The sequence below is a fragment of the Alosa pseudoharengus genome, unplaced genomic scaffold (assembly GCF_046254945.1).
Source record: "Alosa pseudoharengus isolate Yale_2024_CS ecotype anadromous, Long Island Sound unplaced genomic scaffold, YU_APseudo_1.1 YU_APseudo_1.1_scf_14, whole genome shotgun sequence".
Classification (NCBI taxonomy): Eukaryota; Metazoa; Chordata; class Actinopteri; order Clupeiformes; family Clupeidae; genus Alosa; species Alosa pseudoharengus.
The window spans coordinates 34,077,516-34,097,515 of NW_027468609.1; the positions used below are offsets into that span (position 1 = coordinate 34,077,516).

At 48.4% G+C, this 20,000-nt stretch overlaps 1 protein-coding gene across 3 annotated transcripts in view; it reads left to right on the forward strand.

The window, feature by feature from the left end:
• The window catches only part of bcr (BCR activator of RhoGEF and GTPase), a 90,635-nt gene that overhangs the window by 36,531 nt on the left and 34,104 nt on the right, over nt 1-20,000 (forward strand). For all 3 annotated transcript variants that reach the window (XM_076284770.1, XM_076284771.1, XM_076284772.1), the window contains 2 exons: nt 14,603-14,787; nt 19,192-19,296. In XM_076284770.1, the coding sequence (XP_076140885.1) occupies nt 14,603-14,787; nt 19,192-19,296 (290 nt within the window). The remainder of the gene's footprint in view (nt 1-14,602; nt 14,788-19,191; nt 19,297-20,000) is intronic.

The following is a 20,000-nucleotide window of genomic DNA, read 5'->3' on the forward strand; positions in this document are numbered from 1 at the left end:
GGGAGAGAGGAGGAGAGGAGAGGAGAGGAGAGGGGAAGAGAGAAAAGAGGGGGGGGGAACTTTGTGCAGAGCTGACAGTGGATAATAATGATTCGTGCTTCAGTGGGGGAGATGCTTCCAGAATGCTCCACACTCCCCGACCTGTGTCACTGCGGGACGTCTGATGGAGAGGAGGGGGGCGGGGGGGTTGGGGGGATGTAGAGAGTGATGTGGCGCCTCAGAGCCGTCTAAAGATAAACACGAGGAATTTGAGGAACTGTCTGGAGGCACAGCTCACGGACGGATGGTCGAGTCACCCTGTGTGCAAGGATGAGCTGTCCATCAAAATAACCCCCATTAAGGGAACAGACGCATGATATAAACGGACAGAAGTGCGTAATGGGGGATGTTAGAAATCTTAGAGATGATTGCTTGGAAAGTAATGTGTGTGTGTGTGTGTGTGTAGGTGGATGGGTGTGTGTGACTGCCTTGCTGTAGAGGCAGCAAACTGGACTGCCCTTATGTCTGTGTGTGTGTGTGTGTGTGTGTGTGTGTGTGTTGTACGTATTATGTGTGTTGTACGTATTATGTGTGTGTCAATGCTTTCTCAAGGTGACCTTGTGGCCGAGGACAGGAACACGTTCACACACACACACAAACACACACACACACACACTCACAAGCAACCTCCGTTTCCGGTGGGAAGCTGATAAAGAGCGCACTACGCCCCCCCCCCCCCACCTGCCTTTTTTCTCTCAGCCTTTGCCACTCTCCACTTCCTGCTCTACAAGCCTCGTCGTCAAGGCGACCGGGCCCACGGCAGCAGGCAGCGTAATTAGGAGTGCCTCCATTCAATCCCCCCTCATCTCCCCCCCACCCCCCACCCTCACCCTCGCCCCTGTGCTCATATCCCTTTACAGGCACCATAAAGTGCCCGCTCGGCGCGGCTATTGAGTTTTTCGGCCATTTGACTGAGTGTACCTGGGCGATTCGCTTGGGACAATGGGAGTCGGTGGGCTGCACGTCTCTGTCTGATTTATGTGGCTCCGAGTGCCGCTCTACCACGCTGCGCTCTGGTGTCCAGTTTCAGTCACCTGCGGCGGCGGCGTCACCCGGGAGGCCCCGAGAGCTTGGAGACGGGAGAGGCGAGGGAATAGGAGCTCACTGAGGTGTGTGTGTGTGTGTGTGTGTGTGTGTGTGTGTGTGCGTGTGTGTGTGTGTGTGTGTGTGTGTGTGTGTGTGTGTGGTAGGGAGTTGACTATCTACTCCTGTTCCCTCTCTCCCTTTTCACCTACTCTCACTATCTATCTCACTCGGTCTGCAACCCATTGCACTAATTAAGGGTTGTAATTAACAGGTTGTTTATCCATGCTGTGTGTGTGTACTACTACTACTACCACTACCACTACTACTACTACCACTACTACTACTACTACCACTACTACTACTACTACTACTACTACTACTACTACTACTACCACTACTACTACTACTACTACTACTACTACTACTACTACTACTACTGCATCCCTGCTCCCAGCTCATCCACTCCAATACACTCTCATCCGCTCTCTTTGTAGACCAGTGACCCTGAAGACAGCATAGCCGTGGAGGGGGCTCAGTTTACTGGCGTTAAGGAGCACTGACCCGGGCTTGTGGTCTGTCCTTAGTGTACTGACTGTCTCCAGCTGGGTTACACATATGGTTTAGACTGAGAGAGAGTCGTCGCTGTCATAACCATGCAGGAATGGACCCAGAGAGAGCCGTATAACGGAGTCTTTTCTTAAGAGAAGACAAAATGGATTTCTTCACTTAAGGGGAGACTCTGAGGGAGAGTCCCAGTGCAGTGGGGCTCAGGGAAGGGGAAATCCCCACTGCAATCTAATGGAATCGAATTTCATTTTGGGAACAATCCTGTAGGATTTCTCCCAATATATGGCGGGATTTAGAGGAAGACAATGGTTTTCCATAGGAATAATCCTTGGGGTCTGGGGATGATCATTAGCTTCTGTGCTAATTGCATTCATTTTTTGCGTGCGTGCGTGCGTGCGTGCGTGCACCACACTGTGTACAGTGTACGTGTGTCAGTGTGTGTATATGTGCACCAAGCAATCATCGCAGCAGGGAGGCAAAGCACACTTCCTCCTGTCCCCCCGGTTACCTGGGCGATGGGACTGTCAGGTCTGGAGGTGACAAACCCTCAATCTCTGTTCTTTTGTGGGGCGGGAGGAAAAAAGGGACAGGCCCCACCGATGCGGGCGCCGCCACAGAGGAAGAGAGGTTGTGGAGCCATGACAACAATGCGCTGGTGAGCGTGTAATACCGGACCTGTGTTTACCGAGAGATTAAGGGAGATTTCTCCCTCTTTGTCAGGGTATGCTGTTTGCTGATGATAAGGGGGAGTCGGGGCCGGCTTGTTGTTCTCCTGTGGAGCGCCACGTCTCTTTCTATTTCTCTCTCACTCGCTCGCTCGCTCTGTCTCTCTCTCTCACTCTCCTTCTCTCTGTCTCTCTCTCTCACTCTCCTTCTCTCTGTCTCTCTCTCTCTCGCTCTCCTTCTCTCTCTGTCTCTTATTTTGTGCCACATTGCTCACTCCCATTTTTTCTCTCGCTCTCCCCTTCTTTCTCTTTAAATCTCTCACACACCTTCTCTCTCTTCCTTTCTCTCTCTCTCTCTCTCTCTCTCTCTCTCTCCTGCTCTCTCATCTCATTCTCTTTTCCCACCCCCACCCCCTCTCCTTCCCCTCTCTGCTTACTCTCTCTCTCTCTGCTCACTCTCTCTCTCTCTCTCTCCCCCTCCCCCTCCCTCTCTCCCTCTGGTCGGCCAGGGACCGGCTGTGACTGGCTGGGAGACGGCCGAGGCTGTAATGGAGGTAATGTAGCGTGCGGTTTGTGACGAGAGGCCGAGTGGTTCACTCTTCCAGTTATTCTTCTCCTAGACTGCCTGCCTCTGAGTGTGTGTGTGTGTGTGTGTGTGTGTGTGTGTGTGTGTGTGTGTGTGTGTGTGTGTGTGTGTGTGTGTGTGTGTGTGTGTGTGTGTGTGTGTGTGTGTGCGCGTGTGTGCGCGTGTGTGTGCGTGTGTGTGTGTGTGTGTGTGCAGGGATGGTGGTCTGGTTTCAGGTGGCATTGCTGCGTGTTATCTGAACGTTCCCCTGCTGAAAAGGTTCAGGCTCATTATTCTCCCTGGCCAACCACCGTCCCCCAGACCCTTAGCGTTTACTGGGGCACCAGCAGCTCATACCACTGACCCTGGATCAGTATGTGGAGGGGACAGAGAGAGGGGAGAGAGAGAGAGAGCGTAGGGCTACTGCTATCATATCATCATATCGGTAAGCAGAGCCCGGCCATAGATATGCTCCCACTCCGGAAGAAGGAGCGATCCATCTGTATTATTACCTGCAACAGTAGCCTCCTGCCTCTCACTGTACTGCATGGACACGTAAACACGAGCGCTTCGTTGCCATAGAGACCACTCTGCACTGTGTTTCCCCCCCTTATGGTAGCATTCATGGCCGTCCCCTACTGTTGACCTGTTAGAATCATGTGGACTTCGTCAAAGGACACACTCGTCAATGCAATAGAGATTGCTATTAAATCTGACTTAACAGCCAGATATAGGCATCTCTACATCACAACTTTGTACTTAACCCGACTCCAGAAACAGCTGTTTTTTTAGGAGTGTAGTGGTGTGTAATGTAATGTCACCATCTATATTAGATAAAATATTGTAAGTAATGACTTTACCCTCCTAGATCCTATATGCCCTTGATTTGAAATTCAGAGAATCTGAATCTGCTATGCTGGGTGGTTTTTATGGCAGTCTTAATTAAAAGCCATATTTTAACAGCAGGCATATCACTCATCTCTGCTTATGAAACAGACCAGAACTGCTTATAAAACCTCCTCTTGTTCTTGGGTAAAGTGCCCCCCGTATCTCTCTCGCTCTCCCTCCATCTTTCAGGAAAGATCATCGGGGAGATGAATAGGTCAGGGTGCTCAGAGATAAATTACCCCCCCCCCCCCCACACACACACCACCCCCTCACCATCACCCTCTTCAGCTCAGTGGGGACGTCGCAGCAACGCTTATGATGCATTAGAGACAAATGTGTGTGTGTGTGTGTGTGTGTGTGTGTGAGTGTGTGAGGAAAGTGAGCAGAGGATTTACAGCGTTGGCACTCTCCTTGGCTGGCTTTCTCCAAGGCCTTGTGTGAGAGGAGGCAGAGCATCTGATATAAGGGCTCACCTATTGAATCCTTTCAAAAGGCGCCTGATTGCGAAAATGGGGAGGGAGGAGATTTGAGAGATCGAGAAAGAAAAGGGAGAGAGAGAGAGGGAGGAAGGGAGGGAGGGAGGAAAAGAATGAAATGAGGACTGTCTTATTACTTATCTTATGTGAGAGCTTAGGGAGAGACCTACATTAAAGCAGGGGCATCCAAGCTCTCCATTTCTCGAGACATTAGCTGGTTTCAACTTGCCATTAAAATGCTTTTATTTTAAATAATGTATGAGTGCTGAGAGGTTAGGAAAAAAAGTGATCTGTTGATGGGGAACTAAATGTTCTGAAATGCATCCTCTGATTCATGCTCTAATTGCATAATGTAACCGGCTGTCCCATGTCATTTAAACAGATTCGGAATTGGCAGCAAGTTTAGCAAGTATCAAAGTCATGCAGATGACGGTATGTGTTAATGAGGACCCTCAGCAGGAGTTCAGCGCTCATCAGAGAGAGAGAGAGAGAGAGAGAGGGGGGGGGGGGGGGGGGGGAGAGAGAGAGGGAGAGAAAAGGAGAGAAAGGGACTGGTGTGATCAAGTGTTTGGCAAAGGACCTGGGGACTGGGCAAACGATCGGAAAATGCATGTTGTCATGGGCGCGTCTCTATGGGAGAGTCATCATAGACATGTTGTCATGGCCACATCGTCATGGATACATTGTCCTGGGACACTCAAAAGACTCATGGGACTCGAGTGTGACATGTGTCCCGTAATCCCTTCTGAGAAGCCTCTTTCTGCCTCCAACACATCCCAGCTCCATCCCTCCATCTCAGGCCCAGTTGTCTTCCCAGATCCCATCTTGTCCTCCTCCTCTTCCTCCTCCTCCTTGTTCTCTTCCTCCTCCTCCTCCTCCTCCTCCTCCTTGTCCTCCTCCTCCTCCTGTTTTCTGTCTGTCTTCCTCTCACTCTCTGTCTTTGTCGCTCATCCATTTTTCAGACACTCTGTGAGCCATACATCTTGATGTGCGATTTGCGCAAAAGAGCCATTGTTATTCTCTCTGTGTCCTCCTAATGATCTCTTTCCATCTGCCTCTCCGTCTTCTTTTCTCTCTTTCTTCTCTCACTTCTTTCTTTGTAGTAGTTCTCTCATCCCGTACTCTTCTTCATCTGCTGCCCTCCTCTGTTCTTATCTCTCCCTTCCATTCTTATCTCGCTTCCCATTTAGCATCAAATCAGTCCGGCTTATTTTGTTTACATGACGTGGAACTATTACTCATTTATTTTTCTCTCTCTCTCTCCCTCCGTTGCGTTCTCCCTCCGTTCAGTTTGATTCAAGTCACTCATCTGTCATTCCATTAGTGTTTCGGTTTTGTCCGCTGCTTTTTTTGTCACATCGCCGTTCAATTCAGAACTGTCACTTTCTGTAAGATTTATTTTTACTTTCATCCCCCTTTCCCTAACACATGAATTCACACACACAAACACAAACAAACAACCACACACACACACACACACACACACACACACACACACACACACACACACAGACTAAAAGCTGAAAATCCCCTTACATGAGTCGGGAATAATTCAGACGCTCAGATCTCCGCTAGGCGCAACTCTTAAACGTGTGAAGTTCTGACTCCCTAACCTCTCGCTGGGGCTGATGCTGGCAGAGGCGTCTCTGTAAACAGAGCGTCTATCTCTCAGGATGTGGACACAAGAAAGCCCCTTGTCCCCCCCCCACCGCCCCACTGCCGCTGCCGCCTTATTTTCGTCTCCCCCGTCGGGGAATTTCCTCCAAACCTAACCTTGTTAGTCATGATTCAATCACGGCAAACTATTTCTGAGCGCCTTCAATCATTTAAAGCAACGGCATCTGTCCTGTGACAGCACTTCCAGTGCTTAGTGGCAGCAACCGAGTAGATTTCTACCACGCACGCACACACACACACACACACACACACACACACACACACACACACACACACACACATACCCCTCATCAGTTACACTGAACATCTACAAACATCTACAAACTGTGTGCTGCTCATAGAGAGAAGGAATGTCATTCTGGCTACGTCTGAGTCTTTAAGAGTGCTCTGAAGCCACATGGGAATCCACACACCATTTAGGCCCTCACTACAGATATAATGAGTGTGGCTGTTTTGCATTATATAACATCAAGGAACATGTTTGTTTGCATTTGCCAGCAATACTTACCAAGCATTAAATGCCCTAAAACATTTCTCTAAATAAAAAAAAAACACTTTTTACAAGCAAGCGTGGCCTTGTGGATTTTGTTTTCCCAGAATGCCCGGGTGATGACTCACTCGTGTAGTGCATGGCTGATGTCATCATCAGAATGGGCACGTTGGGCCGGAAGGAGCGTTGCATACATCATGGGATCATGGGATCATGGGCCACCAATTAGCTCACGACACAAACCGCGTCTTGCCATGTGGGATTGTGGGATGTAGAGTAATGTCCTTCTGAGCCGCTCAGCTTAGTCACGTTGGCTCCAATCCCACGGCTTAATTACGGTGATTTGCATACAGCGTGTAAACTGACCGAAATACACGGACAGGAAGATGATTTAGAGGGAGGAGGAGGAGGAGGAGGAGGAGGACAAGGAGTTGAGATGGGAAAACCCAGAGCAGATATATCTGGGAAGACACTCCATGGGGAGGGGAGTGTTTGGAGAGAATTTTCTGGTAATTTCCGGCTTTTTTTTAACATATGCAGGTGCAGGCTATTAAGAAAGAAACGAGAGGGAAGATGGGGTGATAGAGGAGAGGGAGAGAGAGAGAGAGGGGACTGACAGAGGAGAGAGAGATAGTGAAAGAGTAAAAGGAAGTCAGATGAGGATGGGGAGAACTGGAAAGGCTGCTTCTCCCCTTCCCTCCCCTCTCTCCCTGGTGGAGATAGGAATCTTGGCTGACTGTTTTTGAAGTTGTGGGTAAGAGTGCATCTGTGTGTGTGTGCGTGTGTGTGTACAGTATGTGTGTGTGTGTGTGTGTGTGTGTGTGTGTGTGTGTGTGTGTGTGTGTGTGTGTGTGTGTGTGTGTGTGTGTTTGTTTGTTTTGTGACTCACCCCCCGTGCTGAGACAAAGGCTGATTTACACTCTGTGGGGGGTGAGCGGGGAGGGGGGTCGAGGGTGGTGGTGGTGGTGGTGTTGCCGTGCCGTTGTGTGTGTGTGTGGGGGAGGGGGGGGGCAGTTCCTGGCCAGCCTGGCCCACCGGCGTTGGCTGCGCTCCCGGACTGCTCCTCACACTGCCTGTGGCGTCTCGTTGCGCATGCTCCTGCGCTGATAACCAAATCACAGCACCCACTCGCTCGCTCACGCACTCACAGATTACTGCCCACTGGGCCTTTCTAAAATCAGCCCCAGAGAGACGCTGACTCTGGCACAGCTCTGGCCCTCATCCCAGTGCCGGATCCCAGCCAGATGGAGCCCAGATCAGGCCCAGACCCACCCCCCCTCTGTCTCCTGTTATCTGCATCACTGTTCAGGAGTGTTCCAAGTCATTTCATATAGGATGGAAATTGCATTTGCGTTTGGAGTGCCAAGCGTCGATTAAGTGTCCATTGTGCAGACAGGCTTGAGGAAAGTGGCAGCTCCATCCTATTTTAAAGCTGCTGCTGCTGCTGTGTCTGCTTCTGCTTCTGCGGTGGTGCGCTTACTTATCAAATTAGACTGTGAGCAAACGTCCTCCATCAGATGTGACTGCTCCCGGCGGCTATGTTTCCTCTGGAAGATCACTTAAAGAAGTGGGAGGAACTGTGCTGCCCTTAAATGAGATATTGAGGGTTTCAGATTCTTTGTGTGTGTGTGTGGAAGGTGGGAGGTGTGGGGGGTGGGGGGGGGGGGGTAAGTGTGATGCAAGGAGCATATCTCTCTAACACACACACACACAAACTCTTAGGGTATGGAGGTGACAACTCTCTCCTTCAGGCATCTTCTGCAAAGACTTTCCAAGTCAATGCTGTTCAATCATATGCACACACACACACACACACACACAAACACACACGCATACACACACACACACACACACACACACACACACACACACACACACACACACACACACACACACACACACACACACACACACACATACACATACATGCAGATATGGGCCCATACATAGCCATGTTAACACACAGGTACAACTTCTGTTCTCATAAATGTGCTCCTGCACACACACACACACACACACACACACACATTTTTTCTGTCTGTGCTTTTTTGGACTGTAATGAAACCTGCAGCACAGGACAGAGGAAATGGGCGTGTCCAATTTATCTTGCCAATCCAGACCCCTGTAACACCAGCCACAACCCCCCCCCCCCCCTCCCTCTGAAGAGAAACCATCCAGTCCTCACCACCAGCGCAGGTTGAATATGTATTTTGTCACGACGTTTCCAGACAGCAGCTTCCTTTGATGGCCGCCCTGCTGGATTAGCCCAGGGTGACGTCTCGCTACATCACCCCCCCTATCACGCGGAGCTCTGACAGGTCGACGCAGGGTTGTCACGGAGACACCTCACCACCCATCCTACGGTCATAAAGGCGTTGGCAGGGCCAGTGTGTGTGTGTGTGTGTGTGTGTGTGTGTGGGGGGGGGGGGGGGGGATTTAACAAGCCGCATCCCCGACGGCTGCAGTGGTGTCTGCTCCAGAGGCTTTAAGTCTATTATCCAATCACTGAGCTGCGCTTACATACAGCATCACCGTAAAACCAAAGATGGGCTTTATCTCCTTAATACCTTATTTGTGTGTTGTGTGTGTGTGTGTTGGTGTGTGTGTGTGTTTATGTCTTGCTGTGTGTGTGTGTAGGTGCTGTGTGTAGGTGTGTAGGTGGTCTGCGTGAGTTGGTATAATTATACAGGCATATGTGTATGGAAGTAGGTGTGTGTTCAGGAAGACTAACAGAAGTGTGTGTGTGTGTGTGTGTGTGTGTGTGTGTGTGTTTGTGTGTGTGTGTTTGTGTGTGTGTGTGTGAAGAGACGGAGTGTGTTGTTTGTCAGAGATGATGATAATCCCAGATGTGTGCAAAGCAGACAGCAGCTCACACAGCCAAAGAGGGAGGGGAGAGCGAGAGAGAGAGAGAGAGAGAGAGAGAGAGAGAGAGCGAGCGAGAGAGAGAGAGAAGGAGAGAGTAAAAGAAAGAATTAGATGGAGTTTTTCAGTGCTCAGTGATAAGGCCTCAGTGAGTCAGACAGAAAATGCTGCGTCACTCTCAAATACACACATAAACGCACATGCATATGCCTACACACACACAAACACACACACATACACACCCACACACACACACACTAGGGGTGTAACGGTACACAGAAGTCACGGTTCGGTTCATACCTCGGTTCGGACATCACGGTTCGGTACGAGTTCGGTACAGTGGAGGGAAAAGCAAAACAAAAATGCAGAAAGCATTTTTTTTTGTACATGTCTCAGGCTGTACCACCTAGTGTCATACAGTCTCTTCCCTGAGCTATCTGCAACAGCCTGAAGTGTGTAAGATGTAGGCTAAACAGTACAATAAGTACAATAAGTACCCAGACTCCATCTGTAACTTGTAAACAAAATAAGACAATCAGCTCTAAAACTGAAAATAGGCCTACAGCATCTCTTATTTCTGAAAGTGCAAATTACATAGAAAAATGATTTTTAAAAATCCACTTAAACAAGACCTTCAACATCTGTGTTTAGTTGTATATGGAAGGGTCTACAATTTGCCTCAATATTTTTTTTATTGTGTGTAAAGTAATAATCTAGCCTACTAACTGTGAAAATATCACACTATTTTGCCTTTTTTTAAAAAACGAAATTGCTCCTTTCATTTCATAAACAGACTACAACTAGAAGTCACGTGACTTTGCCCTTTGACGTTAACTCACCGTTGCATGGTTTGTTTATTAGCCTGGTTAGCGTTGTCACTTTATTTTACTGTCTATGCACTTAACACTACCAGAACCTCATGTGAGAAGTTACAAGTTACCCCAACATAAAGGTAATTACCACGCGATTTACATAGCTTTCTGTCATTACGAAATCATTTAATTTAAGCCATAGGTTTTGGCCCTATTTGTATGTGTATCCAAAGGCTGCTGAAGCGCAGGGGAAGTTTTTTCCCCTCGTTTCAGTGATTGGTAGCCTACATCATCTGGGTGATGGCTTCGAATAATTGTAGCATTTTTTCCACTCACATACCCAACAACTGCTGAACAACGCCGACACACAGTTTCATCTTATCCACCACTCTTTCGTCTGTACTAACGTTACTGTAACTGAAGTTCTTAAACTTGCGATCTTAAAGAGACCAGCGGATCCTCTAACTCTTGTGGGTCTAACCTTAGTGCTGCTAATGACTGACGGACTCGACCGACGACCTGACAAAAAAAACATAGGCGCCAATCAGAGCTTCAGAGCTAAGGCGAGGCTACAGATTAGCGTTAGGTGTCGCTAAAGAACTCCCGTAACTCTCGCTACTTAACAGTAATTGCGCATGACATTAATTAATCCACACACGAGTTGTATGTATTTTTATACCGTGTATTCTCCGTGTAAATTCATGCACCGAACCGTGACGCCCGTACCGTTTCGGTTCAATACGAATACATGAACCGTTACACCCCTAACACACACACACACATTCACACAGGAAGACACACTCTTACGGATTCACAGACATTTTTGCACACACATACACCTCACAGCTTGCAGCAAACTTCTTAAAAGCTGTTTGTGAAATGTCTTTGTCCACGGGACATGATTTAGGCTGTTTAGAGGAAAACAAGGAAAGGAAATGAACGCAGTGTGGTGTGCTGTGAGCCCAGCTATTCTACACAAGCCTTTGCATCAGAGTGCTGTCCACATCTTCTTTTGTCTGCGTCCACCCTGTGATATAGCTCTCTATCACAGTCTTAGTCATGCATTGTCAATCCAGTCTCTTCCAGTCTAGTCGTGTGTCTGTATATGTGTACATGTTAATATTATTATATTATGCGTATGTGTGTGTGAGTGTGCCCGGGTGTGTGTGCATGTGTGACTGTGTGCGTGTGTGTGTGTGTGTGTGTGTGTGAGTGAGAGAGAGAGAGAGAGATTTGTGCATATATGAGAGAATAAATATATATGACCTCTAGAGAATGAGAGGGTGAGGAGGGCTGCTCAGTCAGGTGTGAAAGAAGCTGGAGGATTGAATGGGCGAGAGAGAGAGAGAGAGAGAGAGAGAGAGACAGATGAGTGTTCTCCCTGATAAAGCCAGACCATTTATGTTCATCTCTGAGGCAGTAATGGCGCTGCATTGGGACCGTGCCCCTCACTGGATCAGGTAATCTGCCCAAGGAGATCACATGATCAGGAATCAGGTCACATGACGCTCTTTGTTCTAGTAGCAGCACTCCGTCTCTGGAAAATGCTGCAGGTTGACATCACTGGTGTTTAACTGGTGTCTGCCGTTTGTGGTCGGCCTTCCTGGTAAATAAATACGGTGCGCTGTGGATCGTTTGTCGTGCTGGCAGTAAATATTTGCTCTGGGGTTTGTGTCGCCACCAGCCACGGGTGCTCAGTGGCGATGACTTCAGGTGGAAATCAGTGTCACTCTGGCAGGGGATAGGAGGCTAGAGAGAGAGAGAGACAGAGAGAGAGAGAGAGAGAGAGAGAGAGAGAGAGAGGAAGAGAGGGAGAGAGAGAGGGGGAGAGAGGGAGGAAGGGAGGGAGGGGTTGGGAGGAGGGGTGTGTCTCTGGGGACCAGAAACAGAAATTTGGCAGGAAGGAGTGCAGGGCGTGAGGTGAATGAGTATGAGCTCCAGCAGCAGCGAACACACACACACACACACACACACACACACACACACACACACACACATACACACACACACACATACACATACACACACACACACACACACACATACACACACACACACACACACACTCACACACACACACACACACACACTCACACACACACTCACACACACACACACACACACACACACACACACACACACATACACACACACACACACACACACACACACACACACACACACACACACACACACACTCATACCTACCTCCCAGTCTCCATTTCTCGCTTTCCCGTGCTTTTATGCGACCCCCCCGCTCTGCCTTTCTCTCCTATTAAAACCTTAATGGCTTGTGTATAAGACACGCCCTGTGTCTCCCAGTACTCCCAGTCAAAACCACAGCGGGAGAGCAGAAGAGGCAGAGAGAAAGAGAGAGAGAGAGAGAAGGATGAAGATAGAAAAGAGAGAGAGAAAGTGCATTAGGGGAGGAGGAAGTATGGGAGGGCGACAGACAGAAAGACTCATTACCACACGGGCCTAAAGCCTGACTGTGAATCCACACAATACGAAGCCACAGTGGGCACCCGCCCGCACACACACACACACACACACACACACACACACACACACATACACTCACACTCACACTCACACTCACACTCACACACACTCAGGCCGTGCACCACAGAAAGTGGGTCACTCGACTGATGTCAGAAGTGGTAAGAAATTAAAAAAGGGGTAATGAGGAAAGTCAGCCCCTCAGGTTCACACACACACACACACACACACACACACACACACACACACACACACACACACACACACACACACACACACACACACACACACACACACAGAGACTTACACATACAGTGAATGCACACACACACACACACACACACACACACACACACACTCAAACATACACAGACTTACACATACAGTAAATGCACATGCACACATACAAACACACACACTCTCACACAGACACACTGTGTTGTGAGAGGCTGAGGCCCAGAGGATAAGTCTCAGGGCGTGCAGCAGCAGACATAATGTAGAAACACACACACACACACACACATAAATACACATCTTACACACATACCAAAATACACACACAACTGATAAAGCAGAATTACTGTAGCTTTTAAGGCTCGTTTAAAGTAAACATCTTCAAGGCTTCTCATGCATGCTTAACTGTGGGCCTGAATACAGTATATCTATACTCAAATGCTTGAAATGCTTATCATGGCAGAGAGATGGCTGTAGATGATATCTTTGTGTTTCTCTGACACACATTCATTACGTTGTGTTTATCAAAGAATACTTCAGTGAGTTTCGATTTCCAAAGTCTACATTCATGCACCTCAAGAACCTTAAAGGCACTAAAAACTTGGCAGTACTAGCATCCCATCAAGGCACACTCAAGTCCTTCACTGTGGCCAAGTGCTGGTAATATTACACCAGGTGGTTTGAAATGATCTTAAAAAAGGAAGAACTGCAACTGCAGCTACTGTAACTGTAACTGAAGCGTGTCTCTCTCCTGTGCATGTCTAGTCTATGTGAAGAAATTGACAATAAAGCTGACTTTGACTTGTCCTGTGTGTGTGTCCTGTACGGTGGGCAGTGGGTGCCAGTGGGGGGTGGACGTGTATGTGTGCTCTGGTCTGGCCCCTGGCTTATGGCCCTGAGAGTGCAGACAGATAGACAGGTCTGTGAGTCTGTGTGTGACCACTCTCTCTCTCCCTCTCTCTCCCCACTCTCTCTCTTTCTCTCTTCCCACTCTCTCTCGCTCTCTCTCTCTCTCTCTTTCTCTCCCTCCCTCTCTCTCTCTCTCTCTCTCTGTCCTGGCACTGGGTGTCTGAGCTAAGCTGAGCTCCAGTAGTGGTGGGAAACCTGCCAGTTAAACAGGATCAGGAGAGACAGACTGACTGTGTGATTGAACCAGTGTTCTGTGTGTATGTATGCGTGCATGTGTGTGTGTGTGTGCATATGGGTGTGTATTTGTCTGTGCACGCAAGCGTGTGTGTGTTTGTGTATGTGTTTTTGCGTGTGTGTGTGTGTATTTGCCTGTGTACACTAGTGGAAGAGGGAGCTGGAGAGAGAGAGAGAGTGATTGTTCTGACCCATTTATCATAGACTCCACAGGGAGCTCTCCAGGGGGTCACCACAAGATGAAGTTGAACATTTTGGTTGGCACAGAAACTCACAGAAATTCTTGTTCCAGACACTGCATGCTTGTGTGTGTGTATGTGCGTGCATATGTGTGTGTGTGTGTGTGTGTGTGTGTGTGATGCTTGTGTGCTAATGTGTGGTATGTGTTCATGGGGTAGTCTATTGTTCTTGTTGGTTCTTTCCATGGCTCCTCAATGTGGCCACGCCAGTGTAGTTAGGTACAGTACTAGGCACTGGCTACAAAGGCAACATATGTTCATAATCCTGGATAGCGTAAACATAGCACAAATGTAGCAACGCCCTCAAAATAGCTAAACTTCTTCAATATAATATGTGGCAGATGTGCAAGCTTCCTTAACCTGACTAAAACACTGTTTGGATAGCTATTTAATCGTGTGTCTTGCTTTGTCTCTGTTCAGATGGGCAGTTCACGGGGACCCCGCCCACCTACGGCTACGACGCGGACCGCGCGGAGGAGCAGCGGCGGCACCACGACATGATGCCGTACATCGACGACTCACCCTCGTCCTCGCCCCACCTGAGCTCCAAGAGCCGCAGCAGCCGAGATACACTCTCCTCGGGCTCGCTGGAGTCCGCCAAGTCGGTAAGTCTGGACCACCCACAGTCCCGCAGTACAACACTCGGACACACTGGTACACTTGCGCTGAGTGATTGGTGTGGTGTTGGGTACTTGGGTGGATTATGGGTAATGTAGTCTTGATACAGAGCTAGTAGATGGCTGGAATGGAACAGATAATAAATGTTAATAATAAATGTTGGACTGGAGTTGACTGTCCAGACACCCACTGGAGTCCCGTCACAACACAACAGTCACATGCACAACAGCCACTTTCTCATACACAAGTATGTCTTTTTTATTTTTAGTAATTTTTGTTTTAGTAATGGGTAATTCGTGATACACATTAATGAGTCCTTATTGCCCACAGCTTTTCTTTAACAAGCGAGCGTACTACTCATGGTATGCATGGCCGCGTGTGCCTGTGTAAGAGCCTTTGATGGCCAGGAGTGGCGGTCACATTGCTGCTTCAAACTGACCCGAACCCACAGCGGCGACCTTCAGGGCTTTCATGAGGTTTGAGTCCAGGTGGCCTCACTCTGCTTTCCACCATATTTACCAGCCTGCCTTCTCTCTCTCTGTCTAACCGCCTGCTTTATTAGCCAGTGGTTTGTTGTTCAGCACAGGCCACTGCATCCCTCCCTTTCTCTCTCTCTCTCTCTCTATCTCTCTCTCCCTCATTCTCTTTCTCTCTCTCTCTATCATTCTTCCGCCGCGTGCTGCCTTTCCACTCGTTTACTGCCTCCTCTGCCTCTAGTGCCCCTGTGGGACCCCTCAATGTTCCTCAGCCCCCCGTCGCCTTCGCCATCAAAGGTTGCCATGGAGAGGGGAGCCCTCCAGGTACCGAATTATTATATTGGATATACGCTCCTCCCTCGGCTTGACGCTCCGCTGGCTCCGTTTGGGAGGGAGCACGATGGAATCTCGTTTCCCCCCACGGCTAATTGTTTCCACAACGTTATTTGCATGTCAATTTCAGATCCATCGCCGGGGTTCTTAATGGGGGGACTTTTGCCTCCTTTTTCTCTCGCTGTTTTGCGAGAAGGGGAAATGCAGACAGGCATGGATGGGGGGGATGATGGAGTGGTGTGAGTAACAGTCTAATTGAACAAGTCCTTGGGCCCATCCCCCCTCGTCCCCAACGCTCCGGCTCCTCTGTGGTTGGCAGAAGGAGAACCGCTGTCCAGCTGATTGATGTTGGCCCTCAGCCAATAAACTTTTGAGGCCCTCAGACGGGGAAGAGGTTTATGTATGACCTCTGACCTTGTGGGTCTGAGCACTTTTCTTAGCGCTTGCAAACACACATGATGTGTGTGTCCGCACATTCATATCTATCTATATATACACCAGCCTAAACAGTCTGCGCAAAATGAAGGATTGACTTGCAATTTCTTATTATTCTACTGTGCCCTAGTTCAAATACTGCAGCAGCAGTTTTGCTAAAGAAAATCAATGAGGGGCTTTTGTTGAAACTGCTCTCGGTGTTGATTGATCAGCAGTTCCTTTCTTGTTTATCATTTTTCAGGCCGGGCTTCTGCCGACTCTCCTTGCTTTGTCCTTCCAGAACGGACAGACGATTCTGTAACCATAACAGTGTCTGTGATGAGTCACTGCTCGGCATCTTTGATTGGTTCAGCAGACACAGCATTGTGATGTCATGGAGGAAGCATAAATCTCCTTTCTCCCTGTAATTTGGTGTCATTCCGCTGAGCAATCTCTCAGTTGCTCACCCCACCTCGAACCCCTCCCTCACCCCTCACCCCCCCCCCCCCCCCCCCCAACAACCTAGAATCACCCCAAGACTCCAGATCCCAGGGAAAAGGAGAAAAAAAGAGGACATTTGCAAATTAATCTTTCAACCAGCAATTACTGTGATTATACAGTGTGCATGCGAAAGTCTGGAAAGCCTTTCCTGGTCCGGCTCATGTTTCAAACACTCTCTCTCTCTCTCCCTCTCACTCATTCTCTGCAGCCTATGTTGAGTTTGTTTTCCTCCTTGACGGAGTTAACGTTTCGGCTAAACGTTTAGCCTCGATGGCTAAGCGTTTTGTAGGATTCATTTTGGCAGATGTCAACACTTTAAATTGGTAGCGAGCCATTTGAGCCTTGCTGGATAACACTGTCAATGTAAATTTAATCCGTTCACTCATTCCCTCCCAGTCTCTCTGCATCCCTCTCTCACTCTCTCTCATTCTTTCTCTCTCTCTCTCTCTTTCGCTCTCTCTGGCTCGCTTCTTGTATGAAATCTCGGAGTGTTTTTGAGCGTGGGAAGGAGGGACTGATTTCCATGCGGCGAACTCCCACAGAGACCCTCCCGGTGATGAGAGATGAGAAATGAAAGGCAACGCGAACGCGCATCAAGCGAGGAGAATCCTCACCCACGCAGACCCCGGGTGCAGGTTGTAGTGCGTTTAGCAGGGGGGAAAAAAACCAACGGTTTTCTCTCCCTCCTCTCTGGTTCCATCTCTTCTTCCCTCCCTCCCTTCTCTCAGCAGAGCCACGGTGCCGTTGAAATCCAGTGGAAGAAAGAAGTCGAGCGAAATGAAACAAAAATGTTGCTTGGCACCCCTGTTAGTGCCTGTTCCAGCTCTCAGAAATGCCTTGTCTCATCAGTAGGCCGAGCGGCTGAATTCAGAGCAGATGTTCAGATACTGGGCCCTTTATAGTGTCCCTATGAGCTCAGGTCAGATTCACCTCATTGATTCTATTGTTCTCGCAGGTGTCTGTCTGCAAGTAAGCGTGTGTGTGTGTGTGTGTGTGTGTGTGTGTGTGTGGTTTACTTACGTGTGCCTGTGTGTATTTTTTCACTCTGTATGCAGTGGTCTTATGTTATAGGTGAACCAAAAGAGCACTGTCATCACATTGGGCCTTTTGATGTGGCCCGAAGTGGCCCATAGACATGTGTGTGCTCTTTCTCTCTCTCTCTCTCTCTCTCTTTCTCTCTCTGTATGTGGGTGTGTGTGTGCTTTGCTTTGTACCCCATCAGCTGATGTGTAGGTTGAGGTGCGTGGCTGGGCAGCGCAGGCTGGCCTGTGTGTGTGTGTGTGTGTGTGTGTGTGTGTGTGTGTGTGTTTTTAATAAAAATAGCCTGAATAAAAGATGATCGTCTGGAGAGGAGCTGTCCTCCCCACTGCCCCCCACGAGGGATGTCTGCGATGCTCAGGGCTCATGAATAAGAGAGAAAGAAATCCTCACTCACTTCACACACACACCATTTTCTGTAATGCAGCCACCCTACCTCCTCAGTGAGGTTTGTTTATACTAACAAACACCCCCCCTCCCACACACACACATATACACACTGATAGACACAAATAGCCTCTTTCCCTAAATATTTCCATGAATACACTCAAACACAGGAAGAACTGGTCAGGTACAGTGCTTCCATTTGTATACTAATGAATAAAGTCCTCCTGGAGACAGATGATGTTAGGCCACACCAGAGGCAGAAGCAGAGAAACGTCTGTGAGAGAAACAGAGAAATAGTGTTTTCATTTTAGCAAGCATCTACATATCTCCACTGTTCCTCCCAACTAGCAGTACAAATGTTTCAGCCCCGAGGCTAGCATTTTAATGAGCCACTTTAAGCACATGTTAAAAACAGAATTCACCAGTCATGTTAGTTAGAAAGCGATAAATAAAAGTCCTTTAATCTCTTTTAAATGAGACCAGTGAGCTGTGTGTGTGTGTGTGTGTGTGTGGGTGTGTGTGTGTGTGTGTGTGTGTGTGTGTGTGTGTGTGTGTGTGTGTGTGTGTGTGTGTGTGTGTGTGTGTGTGTGTGTTAGAGAGAGTCCTCCATTCAGCCTGTAGTCCTGACCTGAATCATCTCTTGAGATTTCAACAGACATCTGCTCTTCTCACTTCCCGCTACCTATACTGTGGCCATGGAAACAGACATTTGAGAACAGCTCTCTCTCTCTCTCTCTTTCTCTCTCTCTTCCTCTCTCCCCCTCTCTCTTTCTTTCCCCTTACCTATAACCACAGATATGCACACCTGCGGACACACTCCCACACACAGCCATGCACATGCTATGCCTTTTCTCTCTCTCTCTCTCTCTCTCTCTCTCTCTCTCTCTCTCTCTCTCTCTCAGACATTGCCTCCTTTTTCCCTCTCTCCCTCTTTTCTCTTTTCACATCTCAAGTCTTTTTCACATATGAAACAAATAACAATGCCTAGTAAAAACCCTATGGAACAGATCATTATGCACACATTTTTTGAGAATATTTTAACCTGTTCTATCTTCTATCTTCTATCCTTTGCTGTGAAGAAGTATCACACAAATGCTACCTATACCATGACCTAAGCAAACTCAGTGGTCAGAAATCAATCAGAAATCAATCACCCTTGACACGTGCCTATGCTTGTGCCTTACGAAAAGTGTCGTCACATTGAGTTCCTGACCTGTTGTGCCTCTCTGGCTCCCCCTACAGACGGAGCTGGATCTGGAGAAGGGCCTGGAGATGAGAAAGTGGGTCCTGTCGGGCATCCTGGCCAGTGAAGAGACCTACCTGAGCCACCTGGAGGCGCTGTTGCTGGTGAGTGAATGGGGCCGCCCATGTCATGTGCGCTAGGAGCATCGGAGCGGTGCTGGTAGAACCATTAGGTCATCATGAGCTGTGACCCCACACGCTCTAAACTGCTCTCATCAGAACATGGAGATGGGACAGGAGGAGGGGGAGGGGAAGCCTGTTAGGAGTGTGTCTGCTCTCAGCATGTGTGTGTGTGTGTGTGTGTGTGTGAGAGAGAGAGAGAGAGGGAGAGAGAAAATCCATCTCAAACTCTGCCCATCTGTCTGAGTGGTTTGACATTGCTCCTGCGTATTTCTCATCTTGTACTGGGTTTGTGTGTGTGTGCGTGGGTGTGTGTGTGCGTGTGTGTGTGTGTGTGTGTGTGTGATGTAATACTCCCTGAGTAGCGATGAGAGAAGCTCTGAGAATCCCCAAACTCTATCTGCTTAAAGCTTCATGAATATTTCATCCCCTCCAATGATGGGAGTAAACACTGTATCTCTGTTTTTTCCCATGTCGTCATGACGCCATGTTTAGAGTGTAGATCATGCTTGCTACTCCAGTTCTGCTCACAGAACCATAAACCAACTTGATCTATCTTCATGACACAGACATACTATATACAAAGCATACACACAGAGAATTATAACTCTTTCTCTACCTTCCTTTCACTTTCTCTTTTTCTCTCTCTCCCTTCCCCTCTTTCTTTTTTCTTTCTTTCTTTCTTTCTT